This window comes from Micromys minutus, assembly GCF_963924665.1.
Source record: "Micromys minutus genome assembly, chromosome: 27".
NCBI classification, from domain to species: Eukaryota; Metazoa; Chordata; class Mammalia; order Rodentia; family Muridae; genus Micromys; species Micromys minutus.
This window is the reverse complement of record NC_137962.1, coordinates 36,899,944-36,913,787: the sequence shown is the minus strand read 5'-3', so window position 1 is coordinate 36,913,787 and position 13,844 is coordinate 36,899,944. Positions and strand designations below refer to the sequence as shown.

The window sequence follows — 13,844 nt, the reverse complement described above, 5'->3', positions numbered from 1 at the left end:
GCAACTAGTGACAGAGAGCAATGCCTAACCCTACTGAGCCACTGTTCTCTGCTCCTTTAGTATGCTTTTCTAAGAACCTGGGGAATGAAAGCAAATCATGATAAGCAAGAAAGAAATAATTAGTTGTTTTGTGTTATGGCCGGTTTCCACTCACTGTCTAGTGAGGACAGTCTTAAATGCCTAGTCTAATCATACATAGTACCAGGCTCCTGAGCTCAGCTACATCCCCAACCCATTTTTTTTTTTTCTTATCGCAGTTCAACTCTATTTTAAAATAAAATTATAACTAGTTTCTTTTTATCTTATATTTGTTTTCCTTCTCAAGATGTGGCTTCTCTGTGTAACAGCCTTAATTATCACTTTATAGACTCCCAGAGATCCCTCTGCCTCCTAAGTACTGGGATTAAAAGGCATAATCCTACCACACCTAGCCTTATATTGGTCTTTTTTTTTTTTTTTTTTTTTTTTTTTAGTTTAACTGAAATGAAGTAACAGGATATATGAGTTTAAATTTATTTATTTTATGTATGTGAGCACACTATCCTATAGCTGTCTTCAGACACATCAGAAGAGGGCATCTGGTCCCATGACAGATGGTTGTGAGCCACCATATGGTTGGTTGCTGGGAATTGATCACTGGAAGAGCAGTCAGTGCTCTTAATCACTGAGTCATCTCTCTAGCCCCTGGATATATGAGTCTTGAGGTTTTGTTTGTTTTTTCAAGATGTTTTTCTATGTAACAGCCATGGCTGTCCTGCAGCTTTCTTAGACCAGCTGGCCTCAAACTCTGCCTCTTCCTCTTGAGTCCTTTGGTTAAAGGTGTAAGCCACTTACTATTCCTGGCTTGAGTTTTAGGTTCTTTAAAGTTTCACAAAGAACAAGGATGGAGAAGGGCTTTAGCTAACCCACTCCTGCCGTGCTCTCCTCTCCTCTGGTGCCTTTCTATTGCAGTGGATCGTAGTTCAAGAGTCACAATGAGCTTGTTTGTTGGCAGGTCTTCTTTGTAATCCGTCTCATCGCTTGTCCTGCTCCCAACTCCCTGCCTCCCATTGTTGATCCTGACCCACTCATTCCTTGTGACCTGATGGATGGTAGAGATGCATTCCTCACCCTTGCAAGGGATAAGCACCTGGAATTCTCTTCACTTCGAAGAGCCCAGTGGTCTACCATGTGCATGCTGGTGGAGCTGCATACACAGAGTCAAGATCGCTTTGTCTACACCTGCAATGAGTGCAAGCACCATGTGGAAACACGCTGGCACTGCACTGTGTGTGAGGTAGGTATTGCATGTGGGAAGGACAGGACAGGCTGCAATGGTCTTTATTGTATGAGTTGTGATACAGACATGTGTTACAAACATCTGCCCTCTTGTTTGAGTGACAGAGCTGAAGAGATTGATTTTGTTTTATAAAAGGAACTTTTATTTCAGTCTTCCATAGTTGACCTGCATCTTGTTTTGTTTTGTTTCTCCTTCAGGATTATGACCTGTGTATCACCTGTTATAACACTAAAAATCATGACCACAAAATGGAGAAACTAGGCCTCGGCTTGGATGATGAGAGCAATAACCAGCAAGCTGCAGCTACACAGAGCCCAGGAGATTCTCGCCGCCTGAGCATCCAACGCTGCATCCAGTCTCTAGTGCATGCCTGCCAGTGCCGCAATGCCAACTGTTCTCTGCCTTCCTGCCAGAAGATGAAGAGGGTTGTGCAGCACACCAAAGGCTGCAAACGGAAAACCAATGGTGGATGCCCCATTTGCAAACAGCTTATTGCCCTTTGCTGCTATCACGCCAAGCACTGCCAGGAGAATAAGTGCCCGGTGCCATTCTGCCTCAACATCAAGCAAAAGCTCCGGCAGCAACAGCTGCAGCACCGGCTCCAACAGGCTCAGATGCTCCGCAGGAGGATGGCCAGCATGCAACGGACTGGCGTGGCGGGGCAGCAGCAGGGCCTGCCGTCCCCAACTCCTGCTACTCCAACTACCCCGACTGGCCAACAGCCAGCCACCCCACAGACACCCCAGCCCCAATCTGCCTCTCAGCCGCAGCCCACGCCTCCCAACAACATGACACCCTACTTACCCAGGACTCAAACTGCTGGCCCTGTGTCCCAGGGTAAGGCACCAGGCCAAGTAACCCCGCCAACCCCACCTCAGACTACTCAGCCTCCCCTTCCAGGGCCTCCACCTGCAGCAGTAGAAATGGCAATGCAGATTCAGAGGGCAGCAGAAACACAGCGCCAGATGGCCCATGTACAAATTTTCCAGAGGCCAATCCAACACCAGATGTCCCAGATGGCACCTATGGCCCCTATGGGCATGAACCCACCTATGGCCAGAGGTCCTGGTGGACATTTGGATCCAGGAATGGGTCCTGCAGGAATGCAGCAGCAGCCACCTTGGGCCCAAGGAGGAATGCCCCAGCCTCAGCAGATGCAGTCAGGGATGCCAAGGCCAGCCATGATGTCAGTGGCCCAGCATGGTCAGCCTTTGAACATGGCTCCACAACCAGGATTGGGCCAAGTAGGTGTGAGCCCTCTCAAGCCAGGCACTGTGTCTCAACAAGCCTTACAAAACCTTTTGCGGACTCTCAGGTCTCCCAGTTCTCCCTTACAGCAGCAACAGGTGCTTAGTATCCTTCATGCCAACCCCCAACTGTTGGCTGCATTCATCAAGCAGCGGGCTGCCAAGTATGCCAACTCTAATCCACAGCCTCTCCCTGGACAGCCTGGCATGCCCCAAGGACAGCCAGGGCTGCAGCCACCTACCATGCCAGGTCAGCAAGGTGTTCACTCCAACCCAGCCTTGCAGAACATGAATCCTATGCAGGCAGGTGTCCAGAGAGCTGGCTTGCCCCAGCAGCAGCCTCAGCAGCAGCTCCAGCCACCAATGGGAGGAATGAGTCCCCAAGCTCAGCAAATGAACATGAATCACAATACTATGCCTTCACAGTTCAGAGACATCTTAAGACGTCAGATGATGCAACAGCAGGGAGCAGGGCCAGGAATTGGCCCTGGAATGGCCAACCACAGCCAGTTCCAGCAGCCCCAAGGAATTGGCTATCCACCCCAGCAGCAGCAGCAGCAGCAACAACGAATGCAGCATCACATGCAGCAAATGCAGCAAGGAAATATGGGACAAATGGGTCAGCTTCCCCAGGCTTTGGGGGCTGAGGCAGGAGCCAGTCTACAGGCTTATCAGCAGCGACTTCTTCAGCAACAGATGGGGTCTCCTGCTCAGCCCAACCCTATGAGCCCACAGCAGCATATGCTCCCAAATCAGGCACAGTCCCCACACCTACAAGGTCAACAAATCCCTAATTCTCTCTCCAATCAAGTGCGCTCTCCCCAGCCTGTCCCTTCTCCTCGACCACAGTCTCAGCCCCCCCATTCCAGTCCATCTCCGAGGATGCAGCCTCAGCCTTCTCCACACCATGTTTCTCCACAGACCAGTTCCCCACATCCTGGACTGGTAGCTGCCCAGGCTGCCAACCCCATGGAACAAGGGCATTTTGCCAGCCCAGACCAGAATTCAATGCTTTCACAGCTCGCTAGCAATCCAGGCATGGCAAACCTCCACGGTGCAAGTGCCACGGACCTGGGACTGAGCACCGATAATGCAGACTTGAATTCAAACCTCTCACAGAGTACACTAGACATACACTAGAGACACCTTGTAGTATTTTGGGAGCAAAAGATTATTTTCTCTTAAGACTTTTTGTACTGAAAACAATTTTTTTGAATCTTTCTTAGCCTAAAAGACCCATTTTCCTTGGAACATGTAAGAACTGTGCAGTAGCCATTTATGGTTTAAAGCAAACATGCCAGATGAACCTGAGGGATAATAGATTACAAAGAATATATTTTTGTTATGGCTGGTTACCCCAGCCCCTTTTTCCCCTTGTGTGTGTGGTTCAAGTGTGCACTGGGAGGCAACTGAGGTCTGAAGCCAACCATATGCTCCTACCTTGCACCTCCAATAGGTTTTATTATTTTTTTTAAATTAATGAAAATATGTAATATTAATAGTTATTATTTACTGGTGCAGATGGTTGACATTTTTCCCTATTTTCCTCACTTTATGAAAGAATTTAAAAAAAAAAGAACATTTCTAAAACCAGAGGACAAAAGGGGTTAATGTTACGTAAAATTACATTATATATATATATATATAAATATATATAAATATATTAAAATACCAATTTTCTTCTCTGGGTGCAAAGATGTTTGTTCTTTTAAAAACATTTTAAAAAAAAAAATTAAAAAGCCTTCTCTTTCCACCCCTCAAGTCAACTTTTGTGCTCCAGAAAATTTTCTATTCCGTAAGTCTAAGGGTAAAACTTCAAGTATTAAGATAATTTGTACATGTAGAGAAAAAAAAATGACTTTTTCATAATATACAGGGGCAGCTGCCAAATTGATGTATTATAATATTGTGGTTTCTGTTTCTTGAGAGAATTTTTTTGTTATTTTTACATCTAACAAAGGAAAAATTTAAAAAAGAGGGTAAGAAATGACTCCAGTGGGGTGATTTTAACATGCAAATGTCTGAGGTTTCTTCACTTGCTTTCTTCCTTACTCTGCCCCCACACACGTACACTTTCTGTAAAACTTGAAAATAGAAAGCAAAAACCCTCAACTGTTGTAAATCATGCAATTAAGGTTGATTACTTATAAATATGAACTTTGGATCACTGTATAGACTGTTAAATTTGATTTCTTATTACCTATTGTTAAATAAACTGTGTGAGACAGACACCTGGGCTTTGTGTCACTTTTTTTTTTTTTTTAAAGATTTATTTGTTATATATAAGTACACTGTAGCTGTCTTCAGACACACCAGAAGAGGACATCAGATGCCATTACAGATGGTTGTGAGCCACCATGTGGTTGCTGAAATTTGAACTCAGGACCTTGGGAAGAGCAGTCAGTGCCTCAACCACTGAGCTATCTCTCCAGCCCTTGTGTCACTTCTTTGGGACTCATCTTGTCTTAGAAAACACTTGGAGATGAAGCTGGTACAGTACAAGTCAGTCCCCCAACCAGCCTTAGGAATGCAGTCAGTACTTAAAAGGTGGAAGCAGATGATGAGCCAGAAGTCATTGTCAACTGTGTAGCAAACTGGAGAACATGAAGCCTAGGTACATGAAGACCCAGTTAATGGATCTCAGCACAATAGAAAAAAAATACCCTGCTACTTAGCACTACTATTTAGGGCAAGAGAAAAAGGGAAATACATATAATAGCTTAGTACATTTTGATGTTTTTCTAAGGTTTAGGTGATAGTGTCATCTATACCAGCCAAATGTCACGGAGCTCTTAGCTACCAGATGTAGAATCCCCATGAGAACATCACATGCCAGCCTGGGTTACACCATCGAGACAACCCTGTCCCCAGAAAAAGCTGCTATTAGTCTTTTGTGGTGGCACACATCTGCAATCCCTGCACTTAAGAGGCAGAGGCAGGCACATCTCTGACTTTGAGGGCAGCGTGATCTAATTCCCAAACAACCAGGAGCAACAGATACTCTTCTCTCTCTTTTTTACCCTTTGATTCAGGACTTCCTATTCCTGTAAAGAAGACCCTTTAAAAATTATTACATTTTATTACTAAATAATTGTATTACTGTAACTTAGCCAGAGTCAGTTCTTTACTGACAACTCATTCAGGGAGCACCTAAGGATCTACCAGGCCAGCTTTCAGACCCATGGATGACTTGAGGGTTTACTGTTATAATACAGTCACTCCTATAATCCTAACCTCAGACTTGTAGCAATCATGTTTCTTTGTCTTGAGTGCTGGGATTGCAGGCATTCTGACACTAATGACTCATATTTATTCTTCATTACTTCAGTCTTGAAACAAGAAAGCATTATCTTAAAGTAAGATGGATGTGAACCTGCTAGCATTCATTAAGAAGAACCCTGGCTCACATCAGCTCACCAGTAGACACAACACCTGTGTCTGGGGCAGGTCTGACCTGTGATATAAACATGTTTCCCTGACCTTAGCTCACAGGCTGTGTGCCCTCATATTGTCTCCCTCTGGGGGGGGGGGTAGGAGTGGGCACCGTGCACTAGATGAACGGGGCTTTTTTGGAAGCAAAGGCCCTGAGTTTGTTCTTACTGTTAACTGTTCTCCCTCAAATGGCTCTGTATATTTATTTTTGAGACTAGTGACTGTCCTGAAACTCAATTAGGGGGACCAGGCAAGCCTGTTCAATCATAGAGATACACCTGTCTCTGCCTCCGAGTGTTGTGGTTAAAAGCATGCACCATCATGCCAGCTTCTTTTAACACTTTCTTATTTGGTGGAGATGGTAATGATAGCTGGTCAGAGTCTGATGCATCCAGCTTTGTTGTCCTTCCTGGAATTCAAGCCTTTCTCATATCTAGTTAGCTTGACTATCTCAGACTGATCTGTGAGTCTTCTTATTTTCCCTGGTGTTCTCAACCTCAGTGTTTTCATCCTGTTTGTTGATCATTGAAAGGCTTAGAAGGGCTGGAGAGATGGCTCAGCAGTTAAGAGCACTGGCTGCTTTTCCAGAGGTCCTGAGTTCAATTCCCAGCAACCACATGATGGCTCACAATCATCTGTAATGGGATCTGATGCCCTCTTCTGGTGTGTCTGAAGACAGCCACAGTGTACTCATAAATAAGTATTTTTTTTAAGGCTTAGAAAAAGTGAGTTTAAGGCTTTTCTATATAACCCTTGGACAGGCTGCAGGTTGGTATGTCAATTGAACTGGTCTTACACTTAGACTCTAGACTCTTGTTTCCAGTATTCAGGGATTAAGAGAGTGTGTCACTGGCCTACTGATCCTTTTTTTAAAAATATGTTTATGTATATATGTGCCACCACATATAAGAGCATCAGATGATCTAGAATAGGAGTTACAGAACACTATGAGTCACCATTTGTGCTCCTTATATGACAAACCTTTCCCTGAGGAGGTTAAACAATTATGCACTTGTTATGGGGTCAACTTAGATCCAACTCAAACACCTAGCCAATGCAGATGACAGAAAGTTATTGCATTCAAGCTGCTACTGATTGATCAGGGCCTTGCTCAAAATAGGGAACCCACATCAGACCAACGTTAAGATACCACTAAGTCCAACATAGTGAACTAAGGAGTTTTGGGGGGTTACTTACAGGAGCAAGAATGACTCAGAGACAGCTGCATCACCAAAGATCACCCAGCATGGGTGACATATGGCTCACAAAGCTGGGCACCTGGAGCTCACTGCACTGCTTACAGGCAACTCAACAGGTTAGAGAATATCCTTTATTACCAGGTGTCTCAGTTGTCCTGCCTAAGCCTCTTGCAGGCAGCTCTTCTTGTCTGGGTCTTCAGGCCTCGCTCTGCTTACTCTGGCAGGGAGGAGCCTAGGAAATCTGCTCAGTTTCGGGGAGTTCCTGAAGCTATTTTGTTGTTATTTACCTCCCTGCTTAAGGAGCTCCTCTGCAGGATGGGATGTTTTAATCTTTGAGGAGACTTAATACTCCACTCCTTAATTAGGCTTTTACATCCTTTGTGCTCTCTTATTCTACAAAAATCCCTGAGCTTTGTGGTTTGGGGGTGATGATAAACATGGCTAGCTAATAGTAACACAGTAACAGCTACTTTTTAAGAGCTTTACCAGTGGTCAGAATTGAGGCTGTAGCTTTATGATTGGAGAAGCCTTAGGGGCTTCCCTGGGGAGCAACTCGGGGAGGTAGCCCACCCTGGCACTGGGATTTCCATTCAGTAACCTTATGGCCTCCAGGAGTGTCCTTGCCCACCCATGTAAGGTACTTTTAGATTTAAACTCTTTAACTGTTATTTTAGCAACCCATATTTATTTTTAATTAACCCAGCCCCAGTAGGATTGTAAGGTAGATGGAATATACTGGTTGCCTTTCCAGTGGCTTTCCAAATCGGCAAAACACTCTGATGTTAGCACTCTTTGTGAATGTGCGTGGGTGTGTGTGCATTTATACAGAAGGTGGGCAGGACAAGGCAACATCTTGAACCACCATATAACAAAGATAATGTTGGTGAAGTGCTCTGAAGGTCTGCTGTCATCTGCTCTCAGCAGTGTCGGGTGAACCCAGAGGATTCCATCCATTTTTATCAATTGCTTTCTCCACAAATGAAGGTGCAAGGCATGCATGGATGGGAAGCGTTAACGTAATTAGGTCCCTTGATCCTTAGGCATTCTCTCTGAAGTATCAGGTTTCCATATCCTGGAGCTCTTCCATGAAGCATTCCTCCATTTCTCCACACTTGATAAACTCTTTGTGCCTGTATTAGTTTGCTCGTACCTATTCAGCGCCAAAGAGCAGAAGGTGCTTCTCTCTTTAAAGCTTCTCTCTTCAAGCCTCTTACAGGCCTCTCTTGTCTAGGTCTTCTCTGCAGCTGGTCTTTCTCTGTTTACTCTGACAGGGAGGAGCCTAGGGAATCTGGTCAGTTTCAGGGCGTTCCTGAAGCTATTTTGTTGTTGTTTACCTCCCTGTTTAAGGAACTTCTCTGTAAGATGGAATGAGTCAGTTAGTTGGTTGGTTGGTTGGTAGGTTTGGGTTGTTTTATTTTTTTTTTTGTTTGTTTTTGTTTTGTTTTTTAGATAAGGTTTCTTTTTTCTCTGTGTTGCCCTGGCTGTCCTGGACTTGCATTATAGACCAGGCTAAGCTTGAACTCACAGAGATCTCTGCTTCTGTCTCTCAAGTGCTGGGATTAAAGACCAGGGACACCAGGGCCAGCTAAAATGGAATGCAGTAATCTTAAAACAAACAAACAAACAAAAAAAAAAACTGTTATACCACAGTGCTGGGAATCAGACACAGGTCCCTGTTAGCCGAGGCATCATCTCTTCATACCTGAGGTCAAGGGATTTAAGTCCTGTATGAAACTCCATTTGTGTTACTTTTTCAATGATCTATTACAAATTGACAGGTCAGAGATCCCTGATGATACAGAGTGATACAGGGAGAAGGCAAGGCTTTGAGGAGGAGAGGGAATAAAGTTAGTGTAAGGGGCCAACTCAACCAGCATCTCGGGTGCAGCCTGACACAGGAGCTGCAGAGAAAGACAAAGAAGTCTCAACTCGGCTCCTGTTACTGGGGACCCAGCTCTTCTTTCCCAACCATAAAACTAGAAAGTTTTCTGGAAGTAGAGGATGCTACACGTTATGATTAGAAAGATAAGATGGGATGATGGATTTTCTGACTCACTCAGACTGGATGGGAAATGACCCAAGCTCTACAACTCCTGCCCTCAGGTCTGGGTCTTATTCCCAGATACCTTCTTGTCTTTACTCATCTATATCATAGGTGTCTCCAACTACACACAATTATTTTGTTTTTGTTTCCAGACAGGGTCTCATGTAGCCCGGGATGGCCTTGAATTTGCTATGTAGCTGTCTGTGGCTAGCCCTGAGCCTTCTCAGCCTCCATTCTCAGCGGCCACACCCTAAGTACAGAGGGCCAGTGCAATCAAACCCAGGGCTGGGAGCTCCCTATTTGTTACTTGTTTGCTTCTGTGTATGTGGTTTGTGCAGGCTGCCACATGCCAAACTTCACACCTGGCAGTCATAGGACAACTTTGGGGGTTACAGGGATATTCAGACTTGTTCAGAAGGTGCTTCTACCTACTTACCAATCCTTTTTTAATAGAATTATTTGTTTTTATTTTATGCGCATTGGTGTTTTGCCTACATGTGTCTGTTGGATCCCCTGGAACTGGAGTTACAAGATAGGTGTGAGCTGCCATGTTGGTGCAGGGAATTAAAAACTTGGATCCTTTGGAGGGCAGCCAGTGCCCTTAACCACTGAACCATCTTGTATGGGCTCTGCTTACCAATCTTTGTGACCTCTTTCTATGTTCCCTTTTCTCTTTCTTTTTGTTAAGATTTATTTATTTTATTTATGAGTCCACTGTAGCTGTCAGACACACCAGAAAAGGGCATCAGATCCCATTACAGATGTTTGTGAGCCACCATGTGGTTGCTGGGAATTGAACTCAGGTCCTCTGGAAGAGCAGTCAGTGTTCTTTACCACTGAGCCATCTCTCCAGCCTTCCCGTCTTTCAAAAAACAGGTTTATCATTATTTATTATATTATTGTTAATAACATAATAATACAGGATCTCACTTTGTAGCCCTTGCTGGTTTGGAACCAGACTGGAACTCAGAGTGATTCTCCTGCCTCTACCTCTGCTTCCTGAGTGCTGGGGTTAAAGGCAAGCTTCGCCATACCCATCTTGTTTTTTGTAGTTTGTGTTTGTGTCAGTGTGTTACCTGAGGCATTGCCTGCAGTGACCCGATGAGAGTGTTCGATCCCCTGAAGATGGATTTCCAGGCTGTTATGAGCTATCTGATATGAAGACTGAACTTGGGTTCTCTAGAAGAGCAGCAAGTAGTCGTAACCACAGACCCATCTCTCCAGATCCACTTCCCCACCACTTTTCTCTTTCTCTTTTGTTTGTAAACAAAGAGCATTGTATAGCCTGGGATGCACTCTGGAGCCTGGGTTGACCTCAAACTCAGGCAACCATCGTGCCTGCCTCAGTCTCCTGAGTGCTGAGATTATAGGCAAGAGTCACAAGGTCTTGCAGTCCTGCCTGAGCTCTTTTAATTGTGATGTCATTTTGTTGTTTTGTAACTCAGTGCAACTCACAGTTCCGTTTCCCATCCAGGCTCTTTTATTCCTTCTAAAGTTCTATTGTGTTTGAGATAAGGGTCCAGGTAGTGCAAGGATTGCCTCAATGCCTGTAGTCCCCCCTTTACATAGTGAATTCAAAGACAGTCTGAGACACATAAGATCCTGGCTCAAAAAATTCTCAATTCCAGGCTGCAGAGATGGCTCAGCGGTTAAGAGCACTGACTGATCTTCTTGAGGTCCTGAGTTCAGTTCCCAGCAACCACATGTTGGCTCACAACCATCTGTAATGAGATCTGATGCCCTCTTCTGGTATGTCTGAAGACAGCTATAGTGTACTTGTATATAATAATAATAAATCTTTTAAAAAACTCTCCATTCCTTCCTATCCCCAAAATGCGTACGGTTGTTACCCTATCTACCTCTGCCCTGATTGAAGCTACCATAATTTTCCTCTGCCTTATTACAGGTAGTTTCTAATTGTCCTTCCTGCTGTTTCTCCTGACCCACCTTCCATTTGTTCTACACACAGCCCCCAGATCTCTGTGGCTGAAACTCATTATGTAGCAGAGGAGCAGAGGATAAACTTGAACTGCTCACCCTCCTGCCTCTACCTCCTTAGGGCTAGAATTAAGGTATATATATACATACACATATATATACACATATATATACACACATATATATATATACACACACACATATACATACACACACATATATACATACACACACACATATATATACATACACACACACATATATGAAGGCATTTACTTTATGGAGACTGTATCCCTTCCTCTAGTTCTCCCATCCCAGAACAGAAGGATGCACCTAGCAAAGTCGTGAAGGCGGGAAAGAGAACATAGCCCACCCATGTCATTGAATCTTAAGGAATTTATTTGAAATCCAAAGGAGCATTTTTTGTTTTTGTTTTGTTTTGTCTGTTTGTTTCAAGACAGGGTTTCTCTGTGTAGCCTTGCCTGTCCAAGTAGTGATCAGACCAACATGGATGCCGAGAAACAAAGCTGGTTCCTCTGCAAGATGTTGCTTCCTGATCAGCCATCTCTCCAAGCCCAACTGCCAGGGATTTGAGACAAGAGAATGACAGCGTCACTGTAACTCAAAGTTTGAATTCTTGCCTGCGGTCCTGTATTCTCTCTCCATCACCAGAAAAAAAAAGAAATCATTTGTGTAGATTAGCTTTTAATGTAGGGCTGTGAAGACAGCCTAGTCAATAAAACCCTTTCCATGAAAACACAAGATCCTTTCCATGGATCTTACCTCTTGTAAAAGCTGTGTACTTAATACAGCATCCTCCTCTTACCCCAGTGCTGGGCAGAATGAGACTTGCTGGCCACAGAGGCTCATCAATTGCTGAGCTCTAGTGAGAGACAATTTCTCAAAACAAAAGAAACTTCTAGGACAGCCAGGGCTACATTATGAGTCCTTGCTCATACCCTCTCCTGCCAAAAACAAAAAAAACAACAAAACAAAACAGCCCCCAAACTCATTGAAACCCAATAGTCAGGTCGCAGAGAGTCAGTGCTGTTTTGTTTTGTTTTTAAAGATTTACTAACTTACTATATATAAGTACACAGTATTCAGACACATCAGAAGAGGGCATCAGATCCCATTACAGATGGTTGTGAGCCACCGTGTGGTTGCTGGGATTTGAACTCAGGACCTCTGGAAGAGCAGTAGGTGCTCTTAACTGCTGAGCCATTTTTCCAGCCCTGAGAGTCAGTGTTCATGGTGTGCTCACCCTCAAACAGGACAAAACACATAACCAACCCTCAGACCTCAGGGAGGCATGGACAAGAGGAGTTGGTAAAAAATGTTTAAGAGGCTAAAGCTAAATGATGTCTTGAGGATGCAACCGGACCACATCTGTGACTTTATAGCAGCCAAGGTTGCTTGTGTAAGACTTGCACTAGGTGAAGCCACTCAACACCCTGCACAGGGTGGGGAGGGGTCTGAGTGTTCCTACCCCTAAATGAGGCACTAAAGACAGTAGACAGACTTTGGGGGAGAGTCGGTTTTCTTTACGGTGTGACTCCTGGTCGGTCTACCACACTCCCCCCGTGGGTTGTTTTATAAGAGGAATATCAGGGCAGTACAGATTGGACTTAAAGGCTTTAAAGAGAAAAAAAAAAAAGTAACAAACCCAGTAATGGAGATGCCTGACTTTAATACCAGCCAGAGAAAGGAGGATCTCTTTGAGTTCAAGGCCAGTCCAGCCACATAGTGAGAACATGTCTCAAAAACCAAAAAAAGAAAAAAAAATCAAAACAATGGATACAATAACAATGAACTGGAGAGGGGGTTCAGTTTTTAAGTTCACTGGCTGCTCTTTCAGAGAACCAGGTTCGAGTCCCAGTACTTCATGGCAGCTCATAACCACCTGTAGCTCCAGTTCCATGATATCTTATACCCTCTTCTGGCCTTTGTTGGCACTGGCCACACATATGGTGCACAGTCATATGAGCAAGCAAAACTCTTAATACACATAAAATAAGTAAGTAAATAAATAAAATTTTAAAAATAAAAAGGCAACACAAAGAGGCAGGGAGCTAGGAGTACATGTGGGAGCAAGTAAGTAAGATAAGTTAAACCAGACCTGTCTGATTTCAGATGTTCGTAAAGCCACACAATTCCCGAGAGCCCAGGATGTGGAGGGAAGTTATACAAGGGACTCACTCCATGTGTATACTCCAGTTGGCAAAAACTTTGGCTTCAGGTGTCTTCCTCAATCTCTCGCCACCTGCTGCAACTATGCTGGCTGACCAGCAGGCCATGGGAGTCCTTCTGTTTCTGCTTACCCAGTGCTGGGATTGCAGGCATGCTTCATCATGCACTGGGGACAGAACTCAGGTTTCCATGTAGCAATTACTTTACTGGGTAAGTCATCTCCCCTAGATTGAAGGTTCTAACATATATCACTATAATTTATTCATGCATATGGGTGTTTTGTTGAATGCATATATATGCACCATGTTAATGCCTGGCATCATCAGATATCACAAGAGACCGTAGGATCCACTATAACTGGGTTTACAGATGTTTGAGTTGTGTCGTGGGTGCTGGGAATCGAACCTGGTACCTCTGGGAAAGTGGCCAGTAACCACTGAACCATTTTTCCAGTCCTAGGCTTTTTTAAATTTTTTTTTTTTTACATTTATTGATTTAGCTCATGTGTGTTTGTT

The 13,844-nt window shown here is 44.2% G+C and overlaps 1 protein-coding gene across 3 annotated transcripts in view; it reads left to right on the top strand.

Annotated features, from left to right (window-relative positions):
• EP300 (EP300 lysine acetyltransferase) overlaps positions 1-4,755 on the top strand; it is a 56,990-nt gene extending 52,235 nt beyond the window's left edge. For all 3 annotated transcript variants that reach the window (XM_080939146.1, XM_080939148.1, XM_080939147.1), the window contains 2 exons: positions 995-1,276; positions 1,477-4,755. In XM_080939146.1, the coding sequence (XP_080795272.1) occupies positions 995-1,276; positions 1,477-3,666 (2,472 nt within the window). In that variant the 3' untranslated portion in view covers positions 3,667-4,755. The remainder of the gene's footprint in view (positions 1-994; positions 1,277-1,476) is intronic.
• Positions 4,756-13,844: the final 9,089 nt, after the last annotated feature.